The sequence below is a fragment of the Falco rusticolus genome, chromosome 7, assembly GCF_015220075.1.
Source record: "Falco rusticolus isolate bFalRus1 chromosome 7, bFalRus1.pri, whole genome shotgun sequence".
Taxonomy (NCBI): domain Eukaryota; kingdom Metazoa; phylum Chordata; class Aves; order Falconiformes; family Falconidae; genus Falco; species Falco rusticolus.
Window position 1 is genome coordinate 22,244,075 of NC_051193.1, and position 25,260 is coordinate 22,269,334.

Sequence of the window (25,260 nt, forward strand, 5' to 3'; positions counted from 1 at the left end):
AATTCCAGTCTGTGTTTCCAGTTTATCATTGCACTCCTGCGGTCACAATTTTAACGGGAGAGAGACTCTGGCTTGTGACTGCTGTATTGTTGCCCAAGCAGGTTATACTTTGTTTGATTTACTGGCTTAGTACTATAAGAAAGGGCACTCAAAGGGATTTTTTTCAAGTGGAGTATTTGGACTGGGAGCTGAGTTAGCCAATCTTGGTAAAAATTTTAATTGCCAAAATGCATGTTGGGACATAGTTGATGAAAGCAAGAATACTTAAATTTTTTTGCCTATGCCTGACCAGAGGAGCCTGGTAAGAAGGCATTTAATTCTGAAGCCCACAAGTAACCTTGAGAACACGTGAGAAAAATGCTGCTTTGGTTTTCTTTCCCATGATTTCTTAAGAGCATTTGAAAAAAATGAGGCCTTAGACCCGGACACAACTTACTTGATAACCTACAGAAAGTGAAAGGCTTTATGGGTTCCCGTCTGCTATGAAGGAGGTCAAGTGTATGTGTTAGTGACCAAATGAATTTGCTCTAGAAGGCGTAGGTATCCACTTCAGAAGCGTTGTTGTTCCATCTCTTTGCTTCACCATGACTGGAACACGACTCCAGTATCTTAAATGTACACCTTGGGTTTGTCCAGACCCACCCACCTGGTGCTGAGTCCCTTCTGACAGAGTTCTTACCTTTATGTTGGGCAGAAGGTGATTCCCTAAAAGAAAAATAGGTGAAAGATGGGTAATTTTTATTTAAGGAGTGAAATCTTGGCTGTAATTTGAAAGCAAAATTATTAGTCCTCACTGGGCCAGGAGTTTCCTTGAACTATATATTCAAAATTACCTTAAAGTATTGATTTTTGGGTTTTGTCTTGCTATCTAGAATGCAAACATTACATTTTGTTCTTAATCTCCACTGCAGCAGTTTCTTTCGTGTTGCGCTCTAAGGTTTTATTTATGAAGTGTCTAAGCTATGAACTCTTTGTGTATCATTTTCAAGTCAAAAGAATACTTCAGCAAATGTAACTTTATTTTCATCTTGTTGAGATGATTTTTGAAACTGCAACTGAAATGCAGAGAGAAATTAAGTAAAAATAGAATTGTATGCCATAGGTGAAATGGTGCGGCAGGCCAGGGTGCTGGCTCAGGCCACTTCTGATCTTGTCAATGCGATGAGGTCAGATGCTGAAGCAGAAATCGACATGGACAACTCTAAGAAGCTTCTGGCTGCTGCAAAGCTCCTGGCAGATTCCACAGCCCGCATGGTTGAAGCTGCAAAGGTACCAGGAAAATGAGCTAACTGTCAGCGTAGAACTGTATGGTTAGACGCCAGGAAGGGACGGGATGTGGGATAGGATGGATAGGATCTGGCTGATAGTAGGGGTGGTTTTTCTTATCCTGTAAATGTTGGACATTGAATGACTTATGCTAGGTATGTTCAGAAAAAACAATTAATTAGTTGGGGGTGGGGGGTGGGTGTTAGAAACCCTTCTTGCACTGCTTTGCTGCCCTGTGTGCAGGGAGGTCGTGACTCAAGCATCTAGGGCAGCTCCCACCAGCTGTAACCGTGGTAATGGGAAGTCTTGTACCAGTCCTACCAAAAGAAGTGGAACAGCAAACCCATGGCTGTCTCTTATGAATATCACTTACAAAAGCTGTTAACAGAGCAGCTCTGCCTGTGTTTGTCTTAAGGACGGTTCCCTCCACCTGGGGCATCCTACTTTTTTTGTGCCCTGCCATCCCACCCCGTTCTCACGAGAGGGGCGTATATTTAACATTTTCTTCCCCTTCTGTGATAGAAACCTATTTAAATACACTGGGGAGGAATATGTTCGTTGAATTGTTTCCCAGATCCTGCACTTAAATGGTTTTTACAGATCAGGGCCAGCCATTCTGCTAGGGCTCTAAAAGGCCCATTTGCCTGGCTACGGGGCATGTCCTTGACCTTCCAGTACTTTCTCAGACTTCAGATGAAGGAAACCTACTGTGTTAAATCTCAAGGGTTGGACTGCAGTTTTATTGAAAGGTGTATTGAATCAAGAGATTTAAAAACTGTTGTTGTTTGGGGTTGTTTTTTTCAAAACCTACGTTCATCAAAGTATGTTAGTAGAGATCATAGTGGAAGTAGTGTACAAGGCTTTTTTCCAAGCGCCTCAAGCAGTATATGAAGCAAAAGTTCAGCTCCCTTCCTCAAAGTACCTAACGTATATGGGAACAACCTTGTACTAGCTATAAATTTTCCACTTCAAATTCTTGTAACATTTTAATGTTCTAACTTTGGTTAAGATAATATGAGGAAAATAAAGGCTGATTTAGCAGACACTGTCTAGAACTAAAACCTCGATATTTATCTACCTTTTCTCCAGGAACTTTTACTGAGGCTCATGGTTTTTGCTCTGAAATTTTGTGCAGGGAGCTGCAGCCAATCCTGAAAATGAGGATCAACAGCAGCGTCTGAGAGAAGCAGCAGAGGGACTGCGGGTTGCTACAAATGCTGCTGCACAGAATGCCATCAAGAAGAAAATTGTAAACAGATTAGAGGTTGTAAACTAGATGTTGTTGAAATTTTGGTTTATTCTGTTTTGATAATTAGTATCTGTAGATAATTTCAAGCAAGTAGAAGTGCATATTTCAGGAAGAGTGCTAGGCACAGAATGATAGCACTGTAAGCTCAGTTCCAGAACACAAGGCTTGGAATTAGGGATGCTAGCATACCATACCATAGTTCTCAGACAAGTGAGCACTTGTGTTACTGAGGCAGTGGTGTAAGAATTTGACTCAGAAGGCATTTGATGGTGACTTAGTCATAGAATTAGAACAGCTGAGGTTTCAAACAGCTGAGCTGAAACTACTTCATTACTGTTTTAATTTATCTGTATGATCTGTCATTTACACACAATATCATTTGATGGTTTTACTAGTATATCTGCCAGAGTTTCATGTAAATTTCCATACAAAGAAATGTTGAATTGCAACATATCCAATTAAACCAGTAAGTTATTCAGAGAATCAAAGAAGCAGAAACAGAAGTGGAAAGATACGTTTTATCTCATAGTACAGCCTAGAGAGAGAAAGGCAATTTACTGTGCACTGCAGCTAAAACCTCTCTGAAGCTTGTCTTGTAGGCAAGGTTTGATCTTCCTATTCTCAGCTGAAATGTAGAAAAGACAGATTAAAAAAAAAAAGCCTTTTGTAATTCCTAGTTTCCAGCTGTGGTTTTACATTAATCTGATTTAAATTCAATGAGATTAGACAAACAAGGAGACCTAAATACAACAAGGAGACCTAAGTAGGTAACCATGTTCCAGAAGCGCATTTACATTGCTGTATCTGGCTAGTACCAAAAATCAGGAGTATTTCAGGAAATAAAAGCTGACGTCTCAATTTCTGAACTGCATGCAAGAAAGCTTTATAGAAAGGGCATTTTATTTGGTTTACTGTTACAATGTATACTGCCTCACAAAGGAGTGAAATGTGTAACGATGAGAATGAACTTCATGCTTGCCTGTATTTAGTGGGCCAGTTGATAATAACACTCCCAGATATTTGGAAAAGGTCTTCCCACGGGGTGCTTTTAGACTTAGTAATACCAGTATTTTGTACCTCTGTATCACTTTAGTATCTTTGCTTTCGCCATAGAGCAATCTCAGCAAAATCAGTAGAAGCTGGCTCCCTTGAGTCGGCAGTCAGAGGTGTTAATGTAGCAGTGTGTGTACTTGGCCTGTTTTCTCTGGCCTTTTTTGTAAGGAGCTAATTGATTAGACCATTTCTGCTGTCTGTAATTGACTTCTTTTGGTAATGCTGCAACATAAGCTGTGAAGGAGTAAGATCTTAGAATCCTTCTCATTCCACCCTTTTCTTTATTGGCGAAATAGAGGTGAGACCAGTATTCAGCTCATTTTCACCTTGAGAGAAAAGCAATCCTGAGTTTCCTTAAGGTAAATCAAATTAATCAAGGGTTGTAATGATTTAATCTGTCAAAGTTACCTGTATTATGTATTTCATCCTCTGAATTACTCGGACTTGTAACCACTGATTTAACTCTGTTCCTTTTTCCTCAAAGATTGCGGCTAAACAAGCTGCAGCTGCTGCCACTCAGACTATTGCAGCTTCTCAGAATGCAGCGGTCTCAAATAAGAACACAGCAGCACACCAGCAACTTGTGCAGAGCTGTAAGGTAAACACATCGCAACCCAAAGCCACTGACAAAAAACTCTTGAACTCTGCTTTGTGGGGAACTAAATATCACCTTCTGTAATAATAGTGTTGCAACCTCGAAAGGAGTGTTTTTAGTAAAATAAAAATCCCCAAACCAAAAACCACACCATACACATTCATCTCTATGGATTCTGTATGCCCCATCCCCATCCCTGGAAGTGTTTGAGGCCAGGTTGGATGGAGCTTTAGGCAACCTGGGCTAGTGGAAGGTGTCCCTGCCCATGGCAGGGGGTTGGGACTAGATGATATTTAAGGTCCCTTCCCACCCAAACCATCTATGATTCTATGATACAATTCCATGATTCTGGAGAACCCTCATTTATTGTATTATCCATGGTTTCCATGTGTTACTGTATGGAGAGCTTGGAAAAGCTGAGCTACTCTGTAGTTCTTGGCTGTTACAAATACCCCTGCAAACACCTTACTAGAAAGGACCAACAGGCTTGTATATCTCAGCATGTACCTGTTGAGTAACAAACACTTCATCTGAAGCAAGTGCTATGAGTAAAAGTTTTGACAGAGCAGTCAGCCACCCTGTGCATGCAGAGCTGTGCTAGAAGCACTGTGCAGAGGGCTCCGGTTGCTCAGAGATTTGTTCACTGGCGAGAAGCCCTGGCCCCACGTTCAGCACATGAGCGCGCTTTGCAGCAGGTGAGTAGCAGTGTGAGCATCACAGCAGGCTATCCAATGGTACATGCAGTGAAGTGGGGCTGCTGTGGAGTGAAGGTAACCTTTGAATTTTTCACAACTAAGGGTGGAGTAGCGGTAATACTTTGTACTGTAACAGAGTGAAATCCTTCTTTAACATATAGGTTATATAATCGGTTATATAACTAACAGCACCGATCCTGCTATTCTGATGTTCAGCCTACAGGCAACTGGGACCTTAAATATCACTGTAAAAAATAAGTTATAGATCTTACTATGGGGTTAACGTGATTTCTAGCTTGAAGTTAAGGCTGCCAAGACCACAGATTTCAAGGTATGCCTGAAGTCAAGCACGTTTTTATAGTTCCAAACTAGAGTTTGGTGAGAAGCTATTCTCTTTTGTGTTTAAGCTACATTTGGCAGCTTAATTTCTAGCTCTGACTAATGTTGCTTGAGGGTTTTTAAAGAAATTGCATTTAAGCAAAAAATTGAATAAGACAATAGAATGCAAAAGGGTTTTCTTCTGGATGGAAGAGCAGTTATATAGGGAAGGAGAAGAAAACCATTAAAGAAGGCATCGTTAAAAGCCACATTAACATTCAGCAATTACTTCTCGGCATGGTGGTAATCCTAAGTAATGTTGGAATTAAATAGGGTAGCTGTACATCTCAAAATTGTGTTGTAGGCAGCTGCTATTTCAGTATGAATTAAAAAAAAAAAGGCAAGCTGATTCACTGTATTGTTTACAGTTCATTCTAATTTGATCTTGATGATGATTTATTAGGTAGCAGAGAAGATCTGATACTTTTTTTCTAACTTTTTGGGGGAGGAAAGGAGAAAAAAAAGAGTATTGCACTGCTGAAGTAAGTGTTATTATGAAATGGATGGACAAGGAGCATGAATCTGGGCAGTCCAGGAGTAAAGTTATAGCAATACACACTTCAGAATGCTCAAGCCATACTATAAAGTTTGTATTGTTAGAAGTCAAGGAGAAGTAGGCTGAGGTGCTTGTGTGTAAAGCTTTTTCTGAAAGCAAGACATAATCTTAAAAAATCTGTCACCTCCACTACTGGCATTTGAACATGCAGAGGAAGTAATTCAAAATACTTTGTGTACATAATCCTGCAGAAAAATCTTAGGTTGTAGGGTCTTTAATGAGTAGCTTGAATAAAGATTTCTTAAGTAGAACATCTCTGAAAAATCCTATTGTGTATTAATTCAGTTCCATAGAATCCTAAACAAATTCTGTGAAGGCACAAGCGTACTGTACCTGTGAGTACTATAAGTTCTTTAAGGGGGGTAGGGAGAGGGCTTGCTTTAGTGTCAGAGGGTTTTGAGGTTTTATTTATCTACTAAAAGCTTTTCCCTTTGTCTATTGCAGAATGTTGCAGACCACATTCCTCAGTTGGTGCAGGGTGTGAGAGGAAGTCAAGCTCAGGCAGAGGACCTCAGTGCCCAGCTTGCTCTAATAAATTCCAGCCAGAACTTTCTTCAGGTGAAGTGAATCAATCATTGTAGTAGATTCCGTCAGAGCAAAAAGCATTTTTTAGTGCTGTATGTTTTCATGCGTTATAAAGAAGCAGTAAACTGTTAAGAACCATGTAAAGAAGTCTATTACTGACTGTGAATCATAGCTAAGGATAATTTAGTTCCTCAGATCAGATGGCTGAAGTATGCTGAATCTGTGGTGAGTGAAAACTGCCAAAACTGAGGATAAAAGTAACAAGAAAACTCCAGTGTATGGAGAAGAAGCATTCATTGCGGTAGCACTTGCCCTCTGGGAAAGAGTTTAAAGAACCAGATGGAGAGAATTCAGCATCTTTCTAAGCAGAGGTCTGAATGTGTGAGAACCTTTCTTAGTGAAGGTAAAGTTAATGTTACAGCAGCAAGCTCCAGAATTCTTCGCAAGTAGATACTAGCCTGCATACGTAATGGATCTTGATTGCAATTTTGAACAAAACACAACATTTGACTGTGTGCTTCTTCCAAAACATCTTAAAAAAAAATATTGATAAAATACTGACCATTGGTAACAAAACTATTGGGTTTATTGTGGACATTAAAGAAACAAATAGAAGAAACCAATTCTTCATGTAATGACTTATTACTTGGCACCAGTTAGTCCTGCTGTAATGTGGTTGCTGTTAGCAGGTTCTGTATGGTCCCATGTAGGCAGAGGTATCACAAGCCATGCCTCTGCTCTGAGTATTTTGCTGCATGATTCCCTTTGGGGTCATTAGAATGATCCATCTCCCCTGGGGCTGTGTATGTGTACCACAGTGATGGTGAGAATCAGCAAATTATTTTATTTGTGTTAGCAGCAAAGCCTGCAAAGAGTCATTTCTTTAATTATGGTTCTCAATTTATGGAATTTTGGAAGAGTTTAATATTTAGAAACATTGAGACAAATTTGCCATCTGTGCCACCTGGACCTGCTCATACCACATGGGTGCTGAATGGCAAAACTACACATTTAAATTCTTTAAAGTAGTCTGCATGTACACGAAGGCCTCGGACAGATATTGGTACCAGTGAGGTAGTCGTTGTACCAGTAACGCTCAAACGAGTCCTGCTGCAGAGGACACTGTAATGTGGAATTACGAGAGGGTGCAGCACACAAATGAAAGGCTGGGATCTAGAAGGTGCATGGTTAAGGAGCAGGGTAGTGCATTAAATGGTCATTATAGAAAACCTAGAAACCTCGTGAGTGTGTGAATGGAGGAAGCATTTTGTTTATTGAATCCTAAGTCGCCTTTAAAGAAAATAAGCTGGTAAACCAATTGTGTTCATTGCTCTTCTTTGAACAGCCTGGAAGTAAAATGGTGGCATCTGCTAAAGCTGCAGTCCCCACTGTGGCTGATCAAGCAGCAGCAATGCAGCTGAGTCAGTGTGCGAAGAACCTTGCTACCAGCTTAGCTGAGCTACGAACTGCCTCCCAGAAGGTGGGTAAATGCTTTAATGTGTTAACCAGCTAAAGCCAGATGGCTGGGATCGTGGTCACAGGCTTGTCCTGCTTGACCCACTGCGTCTCCCCCAGGGAATGGCTCGTGCTCCGGCACTGTTCGCTTCTCAGTGTTGCTTTTTGTGCACAGTTTGCTTAGACTCCCAGGTGGCTTCTGTGTCGTGATAGAAACGGGAGGGAGAAGTGATGAGAAAACTGAAAAGCTTGTGCTACCCTTTCCCTACAAGAAAGACGGGAGCAGGGTGTTTGCTGAGCAGCAGATGAAAGATCTGAGCTGCTGTAACACCTGGAGTAGAGTGGGGAAAGCGGAGTGCTCTGCCGTGCACCTGCCAAACTGGGACAGCACTCTGTGAGCAGCGTTGTGACTGTGAACTAGAGCTCATCTCCAAAATTCAGGGACGCAGAAGCTATCTCTGTTTCACCACAGATTTCTAAATGATGTATGGGTTTAAAAGATCAGTGGGAAGTGCGTGGGTTTGTTGGGGGTTTTTTTTTTGTGTGTGTGTACACTGAGGCCCAAACCCAGGATTGTAGCATATAGGCTGGCTACACCTGAGCTGATGTTAACGTTTCCAGCTCGAGTACTGGTGGCTGTGGGCTGCCACATCAGAGGGTTCACTGTGACTTCAGTCACGATGCATGGTTAGGCTCTGTAGGAAGCGAAATCGGGACTGCAGCCGTTATTTTCTCAGTACCTGGAGTGGCCAGTGGGAAGGTGATGTGTACACAAGCCAGCTGTGTCTCTTTCCCCTGGTGTCTCTTAACTGTGTGTTGTTCTCTTCACAAGCTAGGAATACTGTGCGGGAGTTTGGAAGCTGTGATGTAGAACAAAGTGCCCACAGTGACCTCTAAAGTCATGAGAGCAATAATTTGGGAGGGGGAGGTTATATCTGAAGCATTTACTCTTTCTGGTGGTGGCTTACAGCTGCTGACAGTGCTGTTGATCTGATCTCTGAATAGGCTCACGAAGCGTGTGGCCCGATGGAAATTGACTCTGCTCTGAATACAGTCCAGACTCTCAAAAATGAACTGCAAGACGCGAAGATGGCAGCTGTGGATGGACAGTTAAAACCTCTGCCAGGAGAAACTGTAATTGAGGAAGGATGTTCTTCATTTAAAAACAAACAAACAAAGTTAGCTGTTAAAAAAATTTAAATACTAGAGTCAAAACAAGTCATGAGGCTTTGGGTAATGGTGATACTGACAGGATTTTGCACTAATTCGCTTAAAAAGAATATATATTCCTGCTACAGCAGAAGCATGTTCTGTAGCAGAATTACTCATAGGACTGTAGGGACTCTGTCTCTATTGTACAAATTAGCAGAAGCAATGTTTCACTCATTTCTTGTCGCAAATAATTTCTTTTCAATAGCGACAAAGATGAGAACTCAATAGTTCTAAGGCTACCAGTCCTGGTAGGCTTAGAAAGTGAAATGTTTTATTTGGCAAAATCCCCCTTCTCCTCAGATGAAGGTAATGATTTCCATTACTAATTATAAAATAGTTTTGTTGGTTTTGTTACTTAATATGTTAATTTATTTCATCATGGACGGGGAAAACATGCTAGTCAGGTTTCAGAGATACTGTGTGCGTGTTCAGTAGCTGAGATACAAGATTGGTTTCTGTGGAATGAGGAAATTTTTAATATTACTTTTAAAAAAAAGCATGTTTTAGTTGAACTTAAACAAAGAATTTTGTCCTTTGCAATTTTTCACAGCTTGAGAAATGCACTCAGGACCTGGGAAGCACATCCAAAGCAGTCGGTTCATCAATGGCCCAGCTGTTAACTTGTGCTGCTCAAGGCAACGAGCACTACACAGGTAGTGTTTTATGCATAACGTGTCTGCAAAACCTCTGCTTTCTGTAAAATACTTGATAGAAGGTTTTCTTATTATAGATTACTTAAACCAAGCCATTACTACTTTTGGTTTTGGGTGGGGGGGTTCTTTTGGTGATAGTGAATTGTGGCAGCTTCCTGGGAATTGCTGGTGTAAATAATGTGCTTTGTAGAAGAATAGTGTTGCAATGTGCTGCGTGTCTGTATATAATCAGAGTAGATTGAAACATCTGTTGTTTTTGTAAATACACGCCACTGGAACTCTGTGAAGGAGAGAACTAAAATGTAGTGCAATTGAAAGGTCAATGCCACTGGAAATGTTGCTGTCTCCTTTCAGAAGGTTATAAGAGTCTGGATATTTTTTGAAGCACAGGATGCAAACATACTCAGGATAGCTTGGTGACGTTTAAAACTGCATCTCTTACTAAATGTTACCAGTTTGCATGTATAATGTAATTTCTGACTCATTGATCACATTTGTGTAGTTTGAGTTAAAGCCAACAGAGAATGTGGGCACACAGATTCTGCAGTTTGTTTTTGTACCTATACTTCTAGAAACCAGGAACACCTTAATAAGGAAAAAGCTCCTTGCAGGAGGGAAAAAAGGTTTACTCTTAGGTGGTAAAATGTTCTCTCTCCTTATTTCTGTAAGGAACAAAAGCTGTTGATGCAAATGCTACTGTAGTTTTTTTTTAAATATTGCTGATGAAATCCATTATGGCAATTACCACGTAATTGGATGTAATTGCATCAGGGCTACATAACTTAGTTACTTCCATTTGAAGCAGGTGTACTTGCATGAAGATGGCTCACATTTCTATCACATAGTTGTGCAGAAGTTAGCACTGGGTATCTGGCAAAGGAATACGGATACTTTGCAGCCGATACCGAATAACTCAATCTAGTAGCTCTCTTAACATCAGGCTGTAAGAGCTGTTTGGTTGGGAAATCCTACAAAGCAATGAGTTCCTTTCCAAAGTTCATGTAACTATTTCCTATCTCATACTGTCTTGTTATGCTGTTAACTGTGGTGTGCTCAAGCAACCACCAAGTGTTTGCAGGTGTTATGACATTCTGCTGTTTCTCTGTGATAGAAGTTTTTTACTGTTTAATAATTCCCTCTTGTCTGCAGCTGTCACAGTAGGTTTCTTTTCATTTTATGCTGAAAGTCACTGTAGTGGATAAAAGGAGCACCGAGCTGAAAGCATAACAATCAGACCTTTTTGTTTAGTGGTGGTGTGATATATTAAGTCAAATGTAAAAGATGCTTACTGGTATTCTAAATAAAGGGAACAAAACGTGTGGGTATTTTCCCTGAAATTTTCTTTACATTAAGAATGTAAAAAGCAATCTGTGGTTTGTCAAATAGAAAAGTGATAACGGCAGCGTAGGCAGTACTGTTTCTCTGCCTAGCCTGGCTGTAGTTTGACATATAATATCACTTGCTTTTCATTATCTTCTAAAGTTTCTGCATTTAAAAACGTTCAGTTGATAGGAAGAGAAAATGTCAAGAGGCACTGGTGTTAAATTGCCAACAGGGCTACTTTGTGGGTTGTATTTGGTTGTGATGTACCAGCTTTGTGAACATTTCCAATAGGTATGTTAGAATGTTCTAATTATTTTTAATGCCTAGATATGGATAACCAAGAGGTCTTGTACAGCAAATGTGAACCTTTGCTGTAGCTTTCTTTTGGTAGGAGTAGTGATTTATCACTCAAAATATGCCACCTACATTAATTGCATATGTTGTTGACTAGACTATGTGCAAATTAAGGCCTTTTAGAAGGCTATTTTATATTGGTTTTCATTAAGGGCTGAATTAAATTCCCAAAATAGAAGAATGTGGGACCATTATTCATACAGTCGTATGCCTTGGTGCTAGAGCTGATGAATGTCTTATAACGTTGGCCAGAAACTAATTTCGTGATGTCCTTCCTCTTTGTGACTTCATTCAGTTTGTGCTTGTACTCAAAAGTGACATTAGGTTATATCAAGTTGTATCATCCTTAATGATCTCTCTTTATGCTTTTAATTGCTCGAACTTACTGTTTCTCTGTTTGCTCTCTAAAAAAAACAAAGTTGCGTTTTCAGAAGTGGCAGAGATGCTGTGGCTCTAAGTCATGTACACCGTTCTTGCAGACAATCACTTTCCCCCATAGGTTAGAGTATGAGGTTTTCCTCATTTTCAGGTTTTAGATTTTCTTCTTTTTCAGTGCTTCACTAAGGTTTAGTCACTGATGTAGAGCTGTGCCTGGAATGTGTTTTTTGGGGTACAATTTTTGCTTTATGGCTGCCCTACAGGCATTTCTCTAGGCAAAAGATGCTGTATATTTCAAATGTGCTTGTCTTTGAAGACTTCCTTTAAAACTGAATTTGCAATGTTGTTTTGCAATGGGATCATTACCTGTGAATTCATCTGTTATAAAATACAAAGATCATCTTTAAGGGTACTAATAGAGTCCTTGATTAAATCTGAACATAGGAGTGGCAGCCAGAGAAACTGCTCAGGCTTTGAAGACTTTGGCTCAGGCAGCACGAGGGGTTGCAGCATCTACTACCGACCCTGTGGCAGCACATGCCATGTTGGATTCAGCAAGGGATGTCATGGAAGGCTCTGCTATGCTTATTCAGGAGGCAAAGCAGGCCCTGGCTGCACCAGGGGATGCAGACAGTCAGCAGAGATTAGCCCAGGTAAGTTGGGACTTGAGCAGCTACATGAATTGTCAAACACCCAGTGAAATTACTTAGAACACAGCATTCAGTAATGAGAGAGAAGAACAGAAAATAAGGCTGCAAGGAGTGTCAGCTTTCTGTTCCTTCCAGCAGCTCTCAGGTAGTAACATCACACTTATGTTAAGCCGTGCAGATGGTGCGAAGTACGATATTTTAGGCAACTTTTAGAAAAATAAACTTATACAAAGATGCAGTTAACAACATTTGAGTAGGCTACTTGATTGCAAAAATGAAACAGCTGTTAAAATGCTCATTCTCAGGTGAAGGACCTGTATTCAGGTTACATTCACAGAGTGAATGCGTCTTCTCTACACATGGCACCACTGCCTGTGAAGACTTTAGGGAGTAATAGTCACCTTTTTTACTGGTTCGAAAAGTTCTGTAATTGGCCTGTATTTTAAGTAATTTCTTAAAAGGAGATATTTGTTTTACTCAGGACTTTGGAAAAAGTAGCATGCAAAGGGTTTCTGTGATTAGTATATGGTTAACTCCAGGGGCATTCCCTTACCTGCAGTGCTGCAGCATTTACCCCAGGTGCCAGGTGCAGCTGTGGAGCTGCCCTGCCAACATGATCCTGTCAGAGGGCTGAGCATAAATAATTACTGCCAGACTGCAGGTGAGCAAAGCAAGAAAGTTGCAAGCCTCAAAAAGGGTCCTGTTAGAATCGGAATGTAGGAAACGCTGGCTATAGAATGTGCCTCCGCTGAATGACCGCTGAAGCCTTTCTCTGTGTGGATGTGTTTACTTATGTGTTGCAGGTGGCAAAAGCAGTGTCTCACTCCTTGAATAACTGCGTGAATTGTCTGCCTGGACAAAAGGATGTGGATGTGGCCTTGAAGAGTATTGGGGAATCTAGCAAGAAGCTCCTCGTTGATTCGGTAAGATGTCTTTTAACATAGAAATAAATTTTAGAGAACTGAAAAGCCCATCTGGGTTCCCCATGTAACAAATGATCATTTAGTAAATGTGCCGTAGGTATAGTTCATACAAGTTTCTGTAAGTTTATGCAACTGTAAGTAGTGGCTACTTTAGCTGAAATGCTGGTCTTCTGGTTTATGGGAAAGGTGAGATGTGGCTGTGGCTGGTGAAGGCAATATTAAAGTTGTTGTCATACATCACCATTGGTTTGTTGTTTTGAAAATGCCAACTGTGACTTAACATTTTGAAGAATATGAAAATTAGGAAATTATAATCCATCTCCCACGTAGAATTGATCAGTTTAAGGAGCAGTGTGGTCAGTCAAAGTTCGGTGCATCTATGGTCATTTTGTGTAAGGAGAAGAGTTGTTTTATTTCTGTTTAACTGCATCCATGTCAAAACCAAACACCCTTCATGCACTGGTAATTTGCTGGGCAGCTATATGATTTGAATAGGGGGGGGGGCTGTACCTACCAGTGATCCTGCTACCCTGTGAATGAAGGAGGAATTGTATTTTGATATGTTTATGCAATGCCTTTTGGTAAAACCACATCAGGAGTTTAGAGTCATCATGAAGAGCTGCCGGTACTTGTGTGGCACTCTGGAAAGCTTGTTTGTGGAAGTGACTGATGACTTGGAGACCAAAATTCTCCAACTTTGCCGCTTAGTTCGTCTCTTCAAATTTTGTAGTTGAACCATAAAACAGCGATCGTCATCTCTGCCCCTTGAAAGGCTTATGTGCTTGTAGGTCCCTTGAAAGAGACAGCAGGACTAAGGTGGTTGTATAGATTTCTGGTTGATAACTGTCCTGTAGTTGGACTATTCTGCATTCAGAACCAGATCACTAGCAGCCCGGTTGCAGTACTCCATTCTAGCTGGTATGTAAAGCTCACTACTGAATTGTGTTGAACCTTCCAGTCATGAAGGGCTGGTGTGACGTGACAGATGATAAAACGCGGTGCTTGGTCTCTTACAGCTACCTCCGAGTTCTAAGTCATTTCAAGAAGCTCAGAGTGAGCTGAATCAGGCAGCAGCAGACCTGAATCAGTCAGCAGGAGAAGTCGTCCATGCAACACGGGGCCAAAGTGGGGAACTGGCTGCAGCCTCTGGAAAATTCAGTGATGATTTTGATGAATTTCTTGATGCTGGTATTGAAATGGCTGGCCAAGCACAAGTAAGTTCTTTATCTTGCTAATTGGGACCAAGGATTATCTTGGGCGCAGTATCTTGCAGTGCAGTATCTTGGTTTTCTTGTAGTGCGGTACGATGTGCTAGTGTGAACCTATCCGAATATGACGGGTGGTATTTGTTATGAAGCAGTCTTCCATAACTGGTAATCTGGAGTGAAGTCAACTCAGCATTTGCATTTTATGCAGGATACTGGTATTTGTTCCTGTACCCAGACAGAAAAATGACTTTGTACTCCTCTGTCTAGTTTGGGCTGTTCACTGACTTGAGCTGTGTATCTGAAGGTACAAAGGTGTGCTGAACACTTCAAAGCTTATGGAAAGGGTTTTATTTCGGTAGAACTACCATGGAGCATAATTTATGTGAACACTGTGCAAATTTTAGCAACTTCCCTTGCTAATTTTCAAGTGCTTTAAGTAGAGGGAGGAAAAGATTCATTGATACTGCTCTGTGGTGTGTGCTGCTGTGGACTTGCTACAGAGCAGAGCAAGCATTTGAGAAGGGCTGGCTAAAATGCCATGGATCTGACAGCAAGCACTTAGACTTCTGTTTAGTGATTTAAAATCTGGCAGAGTTCTGTTCTGATGAACTCTGTAACAATCAGGAATGCTGTCACATATTACCTGGCTTATTCCTAGTTGTCTAGGTACTCACTTGAAATTGGAGACATCTCCTTCATTTTACCTTACTGGGTTTAGGTGTCCTGAATTACACTAATTGGTCATTTGGAGGTGATCTAGCATAACAAATGTCAGCACATAAAAAAGGATCATGTACCAGGAGAGCTAGGAGGACCTGCAGAAAAAAGAATCTGCAGACTGTTTTGCCCTAGTTAGTAGGAGGAACGTGCAAACCTAAGAAGTGATTGCCAGAAAACCTTGAGCGTGCAAGTCTTCTGAAGTCATTTATGAAGTGTCTCCATAGACCAGATGCTTTGCAAGATATAGCCAAGTAGAGAAGATTGAACAATGACTGCTGATTATTCTCCATCAAAATTTAATCATTCGGGTTCCAGATGCATGAAGTGAGTTAGGCACTAAATATCAGCTGATTCTTTGAAACTGAGCAGGAGTTATGTACCTTACTATCTTTTTAGCCGTGGGCCTCATTGACTTAGAATGTTTTGTCTGAGGCAATTCAGTGAAGGTAAAGGTCGAAATTATGCTACAAATAGCTACTTGAAAAGAGAATTTCAGCTGCTGCTGACCTTGTGGCCCTTGGAGATTTGCTTATCCTGACAGAGGGGATGATAAGCACCTTATCATCATTGGTTATTATTAACCTTATTATATGGTTATTATAATAATATATTATAATATAACCTTAATTATTAATTGCTGATCTTTCAAAAGAGAATGCCCTTCTGTTTGTGTCTAGTTATTTGGCCTGATCAGAAGGAATATCAGGTATTCTGGATGCCCAGTAAAATGTTGGGGTACAGAGGAAGCAGAACGTAAAAGCTATTCACATCAGCTGAGTAGTGTGCAACCTTTGTACGTAAAACCCTGAACAGACTGTTAGAATGGATTCACTTCTACTGATCACTGACAGAAAAAAAAAGTAGCCTCAGCTATTTGCTGTGGTGATGCAGGAGTTCCCTGTCATTTATGTGTACTTAGGTTTTTCCTTTCAAGCAATGGCTTCAAAGTTAATAGAACATCCAAGTCAGAATGTTTATCAAAGCAGCCTTATAGAAATGTATCTTCTTGGGATAGAGAACCTTCTGGAGGGATCTCTCTGTGTGAGTAATACCAGTTGGATGCTGGAGAGCCAGTGGGTTACACAGAGGATGCTAGAATACAGTGTGTACACAGACTGAATAATGTGGATCAGTTGTGCCAGGCAGAGACGCATGAGAGTCTTGACAACAAAAGCATTGTTCAACAAGTAGTAAAGTTTCTCCGTTGCTCATTTGTGAGTACTGCCATTGTTAGAAACCGAGCTATTTGTCATATGGGTTTCTTTTTCTGTTATGTAAGTGAAGCTAGAGGCACCTGTCTGGATGAGCAGAGGCTCTGGTCCATGTCCTTCTCCAGGCTGTGGTGCCCTGTGTGTCAGTGGTTTCAGGTGGATAAACACAGTGTGTTTCCAAGTGTGGTTTTAGCACACTCTCTTTATCGCAAACTCTGCACTTAATGTTATGCTGCTGTGGCTTTCCAGACTAAAGAGGACCAGATTCAAGTAATAGGTAACCTCAAGAGCATCTCTATGGCTTCCAGCAAGCTGTTACTAGCTGCCAAGTCTCTCTCTGTTGATCCTGGAGCTCCTAATGCCAAGAATCTCTTAGCAGCAGCAGCAAGGTAAGGATGTGTTGCTCGCTTTAGGTTTTCCTAAGATACTTGCCTTTCTCTGTGATATTTAAAATGTGTTCATATATCCTTCTGCTGTTGACGGCTGAGTGGTTGGAAACTGCAGTTCTATTTAAATTAAAGTAGGCTGGAGGAAAACTGCTTATTTTGGAGTAATTCCTTAACTGACATAACTTGTTACCCTTGGTGGAAATAAAAACCAGAGTTGAAGAGTTGGCCTGTTTTTTTAAGTGAACTAGTAAGTTTTACGTACAGTTTTGGGTTTTTTTTACCATATGTGTTCTGACAAGGCAGTAGATAACAGTAAGCCTCTCCATCCCTGGCAAAGAAAAGACACTGAATAATGTTCTTCCGTAGAATGTGCTTAAAGATCATGTTGTGGCTGCCTGTCACTAACAGTGTGTATGTGTGTGTGGTCAAGAACGCTGGAAGGGGTTAGATGCTGTGTTTACTTGGTGGAAGATACCCTTACTTCAAGGACTCAGCCGTGCCCTGAATTTCATCTTGTGGATGCTGATTCTCAGTCACAGGTGCTCTGTGTTTATGCAAAAAATAACACTGCATGTCAGTGTTTGACTGAGTAATTGTTTCTCCTTCGCTTTGTCAGATCTTTTTCACAATTTTTTCACTCTAATTAACTTGTTATTCTGTTATCTAAGTTTGTAAATGGAATGTTCAAATATCAAACTGGAAGGGGGACTGCGGAAGGATAGACGTCACACCTAGAAATGTCTACATTAAACTGGGTGAACATCTTAGATTGTGTGGATGTGACTTATAATATTGTCTTACGAAATGTTTGCACCCACAAAGATTAGCCTAGAGAGGAAGTGAGTAAGTGGAGACTGTTACTTGCTTGGGGATAATTTAGTTGGTGTTTGTCCTGGACCTTGGAATCATCCCTTTCTAATAGCAATAACTTTTTTTTTTAAATTAAATCCAGACCTTTAATAAAGGATTTCTTAAAGCAGTTATGCTACTTTTCTTTGTCATATTTGTTTAAAAAAATAAGAAACATATTCTGACATCATCTTGTCTCCCCAGAAATAAGTAGCTTCTAGGAAAATAATAGGTAACCCAGGCGCACTGGTTAAAAGTGAAGAAGTTGCATGAGCTGGTGTTATTGCCGCAGCATCAGGCTGCTGCAGGTTTCTGCTTTAGGCTTGGAGCATTCCCGGTCGGCCTGCTGAGGAAGTTAAGTGTCCCCAGTGAAGCCCAGTTAGGTGTTAGTTTCTGCCAGGCTGGTCTTCCCTCTGTAGAAACTTGTAATAAACCAAGGGAGACAAGCCATGTAGAGCCTCTAGACGTTCGATTTTGCCATGATGTTGGCATGTGTATGTGTGTCTACATGACTTTACATAGACATCAGATTACCATGAAGAGTGCTAAGGAAATTTCCCTTCTCGAATCCTCCGTGGCTGCTCGTGACAAGCTTGCCAGGGCTCTGTTCTCTTTCCCTCCTATCATATGGTCAGGGTCAAGTATTTTTACTTTCTCTGTTCTCATGAAAATAAAAAAAGTCACAGCGTCCCTTGCTTCCCCTACATAGGGTGGTTTATCTTCTCATTTTTCTTTCATCTTCCACAGTTCTGCAATTAATCTTGTATTTTCTTTCCTTTCTTCCCCCTTTGTTCCAGCTATAATAGACACTCCAACTTTTCAGTACCTTTGGCCTCCTTGGGGAGCATTTTTCTTGATTTGCTCTGACCGACTCATAGGACTGCAGCAGTGGCTGAGTTCCCTGCAGGAAGGATGCAAGTGTTCATATGCTGTATTTGATGAAAACAAATGTGGCTTTTAGAGCCCTAGCCCTCTTCCACTCTGGGGTTGATGTTTGAGGGGCCGCCTACCTGGTTCTGCTTCCAAATAGTTTTAAAAGTAATGCTTGTACATCGGGTGTATTCCCAGATACAAGTACTTGCTGTGTAGCGATGATATTTGTGAGACCTCACTGCATTCTTTACAAAGCTGACAATTCTAATCTATTATCAGGTTTGGAGGTTTATCTTTAATCACTGATATTCTCCAAGTGCTCACTTAGATTAAAATCAACAGCAGACAAGGTATTTTTTGCCTGAAGTTTCTCTGGGAATTAATTAAATTAAACTTCTATTAAACTTCTATTTTTGCCATCTCTTCATATGTCTGTGTGCCACATTTTTCTGATGCATAGAAGTCACTGCCGTTCAGGAGGTGGAGAGCCCATCGTTTGCATTGACGTTATGTTGGTGAAGCCGTGTGTGTTCTTTTTCAGAGTTAGATAATAATTGTAAAAATACTTGTACATACACCCACACATTGAGTCGGAGAACATCAAGGATTAGTTAAAGAAAAAACCCAACTTGATAACAGACTACGTAAATATATAGCAGGACTCCATGTGTATAATACAGTATGCCAGACAGGACACAAGACGTACATATGTGACAGTCCTAGAAGGCAGAGGAAGTTGGGGAAAATGGCTCCACAGTGACACCAATGCTCCTGAAAAGGGTAGGAATCTTAGTTAAACAAATACTACTAGTTTCTATTCTTTTTGCCCTGGAACTAAACACAAAACCTGGTGTATGTGTAATAATATGTAATAAGCACATTCTGTTGCCTTTTGTAACAGTACAATACCGTCCATCTAGGCAACCATGTTATTGATAGTACCAATCATGTTAGGAAGTGCCAGTTTTCTTAAAGAGAAAATAATCCAAATGCTGTGCAGAGCTTTCAAGGCCAGAGGAAAGCACATTCTCCATGCACTCCAATTTCACTCAGTTTCTAATTTGCCGTGAGAAACAACACAAAAACCTTCGTTCTGCTGTAATGTCACCATACAAGCTAAAGTTTTGCAAATTGGTGACAACATGCCTAGCTATAGAAAAATTATCTTTGATTAATAACAGTGAACAGCAGACTTCTTTCTCCTGCAAAGCCTCTTCTTCTAGAAGCTACTTTCCTGGGTAGTTAGCCATTTAGTCTAAAATGAATGTAGTTATAATGAATTTTGCATAATGTCAGAGCACGAGTAGTGACTATATCAGTCACGAATAGTGGCTGGATCTGCCAGCCTGCGTTTGCGTGCACCAGGACTGTGAAGTCCCATAGAAACGTAATGCAAAAATGTCTTGTTCTCTGTGGATCTAAACCTAAGGGAGCTGATGCACGTTGACTCAGAGAATATCAGTGATTAGTTAATGAGGAAAAAAATCAACTCGATAACAGACTGTAGAAATATATAGCAGGAGTATATGCGTGGGGGTGTGTAATACAGTATGCCAGACTAGACACAAGACCGCTAGCAAACGGTATATAATACTACTTTACATTTAAAAATGTTTTGACTTACTAGGCACTTGTTTCTGTGTCTTTTAAGACTTCTGCTGCGCTAGTTGAGAAATGATTCAGTCAATCTCAGACCTAGAGAAGCGCTAAAATACCTTCTAGCAACCAAGTTATGTCACTGTACTAGTAGCAGGTTGGCCTTGGCCCGCTGCCGTGTGGTGCTGCAGCCTTTCCTAGGGTTGTTTTCCCAGAGGTGCCCCCAGCTCAGCTGCTGGGCTCAGCTGTGTCCCACAGCGGGTCTGCTGGGCCACCCCTGGAGCCAGCTGGGCCACCCCTGCAGCCACAGCCTCGCCACAGGTGCCAATACACTTGTTGCTGTGAGGTGAAGCTTCTGTTTCTTCTGGACTAGCTTCTCAGTTGTTTGCACTGAAAGGGTAGACTTTTCGGGAGTGGATCACTATCAAATGCTTTAACAGGAATGGTTTTGCTCCCATGAAGCTTGTTAAAGAAGAGATAAACAGAGCTGAACTGTGTAACATACAGTTAATCCCCAAACACTGAAAAGAAAACATGTAGTAGAACATCAAAGTTTTAAGTCTTTACACAGTGTGTGGTTAATGAAACAAAAGTTTTAATAAAAGGAATAGTTTCACTTTTAAATATTACTTTTTTTTTTCCTCCACTCTTCCTAGAGCTGTGACTGAGAGTATAAACCAGCTCATCACGCTGTGCACCCAGCAAGCTCCCGGGCAGAAGGAATGTGATAATGCACTCAGAGAACTAGAGGTATTACTGCATTTCAAAAGTTCTTACGAATAAAAATGGGCCCCAAATGTTTGTTTCCTTTGGGGGTTTTGTCCAATTAGCTTCTGTCACTGTCTTCTCGCTTGATATCTCTGGCAAGGGTTTTAGTTGCATACAACGTAAGCCTAGAACCTCTGTGAACATCTTGTAGTTTTGGCCAGAATTAAATTTGCTGCCCTGTCCCCATCTCCTCTTCCCTGCCCTCCAAAAGATACAGTTTATTCTTTATTATTCGTACTTACTGTGAATTAAGGAAGAGTCATGACAGGATGGATATTCCCACCTGTATCTTGATTTTTCTGCTTATAGAGTGTTATTACTGACATCCCACTTTAGGATGACATTCACTATCTTTTACCCTGCCATTTCTTAACGTAGATTTTTCATGCCTTATATCTGCTTTGTCACAGCCAAGCTGATATGACATGTGTGTCAATACAGGGTTTTGCAAGGTATGTTCTTGTTCATGAGTGAAATGCTTGGCTGGCCAAACAGTGGGTAGCAGGTCAGGTGAAAGACCTAATTCTGAGGTTGTGCCCTGACCACACACACAGCTGTGCACAATAGTAGGAAATGGCCTCTTCTTAATTAAACTAAACGTTTGTTGTCATGGTCAGAGCATCAAGGGATGACTGACCTGTGCAGGGAGCGTAAAACACCTTTGAGCTTTTTATTTCTGCCGCTCAGTATCAAAAGGATAAAAACATCATTGCAGTGCTTTCCAGGATATCATGAGCTTTTTTAATAGGCAAGTCCACAGTCGTCATCCCAAAATATTGCTAGGAGTTTGCGTAGGAGCTGCTTTGTATTTCCGAATTCTTAGCTTCTTGAGCTTAGAAGTGTTCTCGCCCTGGTTAACAGCAGCAGCAGCAGGTCCAAATAGTAGAGAAAACTGGAAATGGGGCGGTAATGTAATGGGTGCGTGAAACCACTGCAGAGTACAGGGGTGGAGCGAGCAGGGGACCGAAGCGCCACTTCTGGATTTCCTGAAAGATAATGGGGAGAGATCTGGAGGAGAGTGGGATGTGAAAGATGGGAATGCCCAGCTGATGAGCCGCAGAACGCTGAGAGCTCTGGGGAGAAAGGCAGGGCAGAAGAGCCTTAAGAAGCTAGTGCAGAGGGTTCTGTGCCCAGACATGGCTTGCATGGCTTGTGAACACAGCCTGGGAAGGGCAGAAGGAGGATCTGCAGCATCTTAAACTTCAGGATATGCTTGCCTGAGAGGGACAGTTAGTGAGAAAAGCCTGGCTGTATGGAATTAGATTCATTTCTCAGAAAAGGGAAACGGAGGCAAAACCACATAGGCTTGACACCAGACTGGAGGTTCACATCAAAGTGACCCGATCATTCTGGCGGGAAAGCAGTCTTAACTTTCAGTTTCTCTTTACAATGATTAACTTGTTACCTCTTCCCTTCATTTCGTCAATTCATTGCCTACCCTTTCTAGTCTTCCCAAGGCTTCTGAAAAGTACTAAGTATTGGTTCTGCAGAAAAAGTGTGTCTCAGCTTGGATTTGATAGACTGTCAGTATGCTCTGCAGTCTTCCCTGGAGGCTGGAAAACTGTGCTTCGAGAGGACCTTACTGTCTGACCTCCAGTGAGGTGGCCAAACTTGCCCAGAATTTCAGCTGAAAGGATTAATGAAGGTGGTAGAGTAATAGCAAATATATGTCAGTAAGAAGTTTGTGCTGGCTTGTATTTTGCTCTTCTGTTTCCTTACATTCTGAGGGCTTCTGTCTCCGTAGCAGTGCAGGCGCTGCAGGAACACTGTTTGCTTTACAAATTGGGACATACAGATGGAGCACAACAGTGAAGAGTTGCTGCAGTAGTCTGTGAGAACTGAGAAGGAGATGAGGGGCAGCTGGAAACTGTTTTCTAGATATGACAACTTCTTCGCATCACCTTGTTCTCATAGCTTAATTGCTATAGGGCTTTCAGTTAGACTATAGCTTTTAAAAAGTAATAGCTGAGCTGTTAAAAATATTGTAGCTGTATGCTAATGTTAGGAGTTCCATTACGAGAAAAGTCTAAGGGTTTTAAATCATGCCTAGATTTCCTTCAGGTGGAAAGCAAACGTCAGGTACAGAAGTTAGATACTACCTTTCTATACTTACTGATTTCACTTTCATCAGAAAGATTAAAAGTCCTTTCTGCCTGGTATTTGGCAGAAAATAAAAAAAAAAAATACTTGGGAAAAGGTGTATTGCAGATATTTTACGTATAAAAGAATTAGTCTGCTGCATTTTACAGCCTTTTACAAGTTTCGTTATATAAATGCATTGGTTCTTCTCAAGGAATATGTGACTGACTTTCACGTTGTTGTTTCCAGGAATCAGAACCACCACAGTAAAGGAAATTAAACCTCCCTGGTATACATAGTTTTGTGTGTTGGTGGAATCTGTTGGCAGTAGTAAGAGGCAGGCAGGTGGCTGACTTGCACTTAGTTTGGCAACCCTTTGTGTCTCTAGACAGTACTCAACAAATGGTAGCTGGTTTTTCTGTCACTTTTGTAATTCTGTTTATGAAAATTAAAACAGTACTGAAAACGCATATTAGACTCTTGACAACTGACAGAAAACCAGATTAGCTCGTGTCAGCCAAGCTTTGCTAACTGACCATAGATCACTCACCACAAACACAAGATAAACGCAGTAGCCTATAATTCCAGCAGATTCATAGCGCACAAATGTGTGGTTACTACAGGTCAGTTGACGTAGGGTAGCATTTAACGTGTAGCACGCTCAGCTGTACACGAGCCCTCAGTGAGTGTGTAGTTTTGTTTGCTTGCTGGAAACAGTTGTAAGGTTACACTGGTATGAGCAGGATAGTTGTGATGGTCTGTGTTCTTCTCAGCTCACTGTTTCAGGCTCCATCAATGATCAGAGTTTCTTTTATTATTTCAGACAGTTAAGGGAATGCTGGATAACCCAAATGAACCTGTGAGCGATCTCTCATATTTTGATTGTATTGAGGGTGTAATGGAAAACTCAAAGGTAATTCCCTTTTCTCGCTTCTGTGCCAATTGTAAAGTGCATTTTGATTATTGGAAGTTTCCACATGCGTATCAAACATGTTAGAAACGCAGTACAGTGTTTATGGCTCAAATGTACACTGCATTCCTTGATAAAACTCAGCCTGAGATGGGTCCCTTACAGGTACTTCGGTTCTTGGTCACTTAGAAGACATATTGCCTCAGTAAGAAATTTTTAATTAAGTGGCTGGTATGCAATACTGCTAAAGTTTCCCCCTCTCTCCTTTTCTCCCCAGTGCTAGACAGCATGTCATACATACTTCTGCGGTATATTTTGACTGCAGCTATGTTAGAACGGCCCAAAGCATAAATGGGAGGCTTGGCCGTGAAATACGGGTGCAAAACAGTTTAGAGAAATGTCTGAGCAACCCAGATATTCCAGCACATCAGAAAATCTGTGTGAAGTCTCTCAAGTTATTTTTAAACATACTGTGCTATACGTCTTTCTTTGAAGCTTTGCTTTTGGTGTCCTTACTATTTGATGTGTTGGAATTGTCTCAGATCCTTCCTCCTCTGAAAGAAAAACCGCTTAATGGATGTGCATGTCACCTTGCATCTAATGCTCTACTGCAGTCACACCTGATGCTGAATTTTTAAAGAAAATAAACTCAGTTCAGTGGGAGACAGTGTGGGAATTAGTGTGTACTCTGACATTCAGCTGGTTCCAGCAGAGTAGGTGCAGTTTTATTTCCACTGAGTTTCAGTGAGTTTGGGGGCAGAGATGATCCGGGATGTCTCCACAGCAGCTGCGGGACTGGTTCTCATGTTCTGCCATCCGTGAAATGCACGTAGCGGCAGGCTAGCTGTGATGACTCGTGGATGATAGCAAAAATAATGAGCATTAATTCTGTATCCTCATAGTCATTTGCACTATAGTAGTGTATATGTTTGTTACTGTCAATCCAGCATTGATCTGCATGCCTTACCCCTTACACCGCACAGAGGAATGTGCCCAGTTCAGTGAAGTCATTAGCTAAAATTTCTGAAAGCCAAGTCAAAGAGGTTTGTGGGCTAGAACTGGCTCAAGGCCAGGAATTACTTGCCTTTGAGTGGCCCAGAAGCATATTGGGAAGGTAACTTTGTTTTTTAATTTCTGAGGTTCTTGGAGAATCAATGGCGGGCATTTCCCAGAATGCAAAAACTGGGGATCTTTTAGTCTTTGGAGAATGTGTTGGAGTTGCATCCAAGGCTCTCTGTGGCCTCACAGAGGCAGCAGCTCAGGTAAGCTACTGAAGTCTGTAAAGCAAGTATGTGGTTTGGGGTTTTTAGCAAGCTCATGTGGGTGGGTATATCTGAGATTCGCTTCTTTGTGGCCAAACAAACGATGACCTTGTACTAGGTGGCGTGCCCT

The 25,260-nt window shown here is 41.2% G+C and overlaps 1 protein-coding gene across 6 annotated transcripts in view; it reads left to right on the top strand.

Moving 5' to 3' along the window:
- Positions 1–25,260, top strand: part of TLN2 (talin 2) — a 202,930-nt gene that overhangs the window by 120,636 nt on the left and 57,034 nt on the right. For all 6 annotated transcript variants that reach the window (XM_037396159.1, XM_037396157.1, XM_037396161.1 and 3 more), the window contains 14 exons: positions 1,103–1,269; positions 2,402–2,530; positions 4,053–4,166; positions 6,237–6,350; positions 7,663–7,797; positions 8,778–8,906; positions 9,535–9,637; positions 12,137–12,345; positions 13,146–13,265; positions 14,282–14,479; positions 16,654–16,793; positions 20,768–20,861; positions 23,782–23,871; positions 25,008–25,130. In XM_037396159.1, coding sequence (XP_037252056.1) covers positions 1,103–1,269; positions 2,402–2,530; positions 4,053–4,166; positions 6,237–6,350; positions 7,663–7,797; positions 8,778–8,906; positions 9,535–9,637; positions 12,137–12,345; positions 13,146–13,265; positions 14,282–14,479; positions 16,654–16,793; positions 20,768–20,861; positions 23,782–23,871; positions 25,008–25,130 — 1,865 coding nt within the window. The remainder of the gene's footprint in view (positions 1–1,102; positions 1,270–2,401; positions 2,531–4,052; positions 4,167–6,236; positions 6,351–7,662; positions 7,798–8,777; positions 8,907–9,534; positions 9,638–12,136; positions 12,346–13,145; positions 13,266–14,281; positions 14,480–16,653; positions 16,794–20,767; positions 20,862–23,781; positions 23,872–25,007; positions 25,131–25,260) is intronic.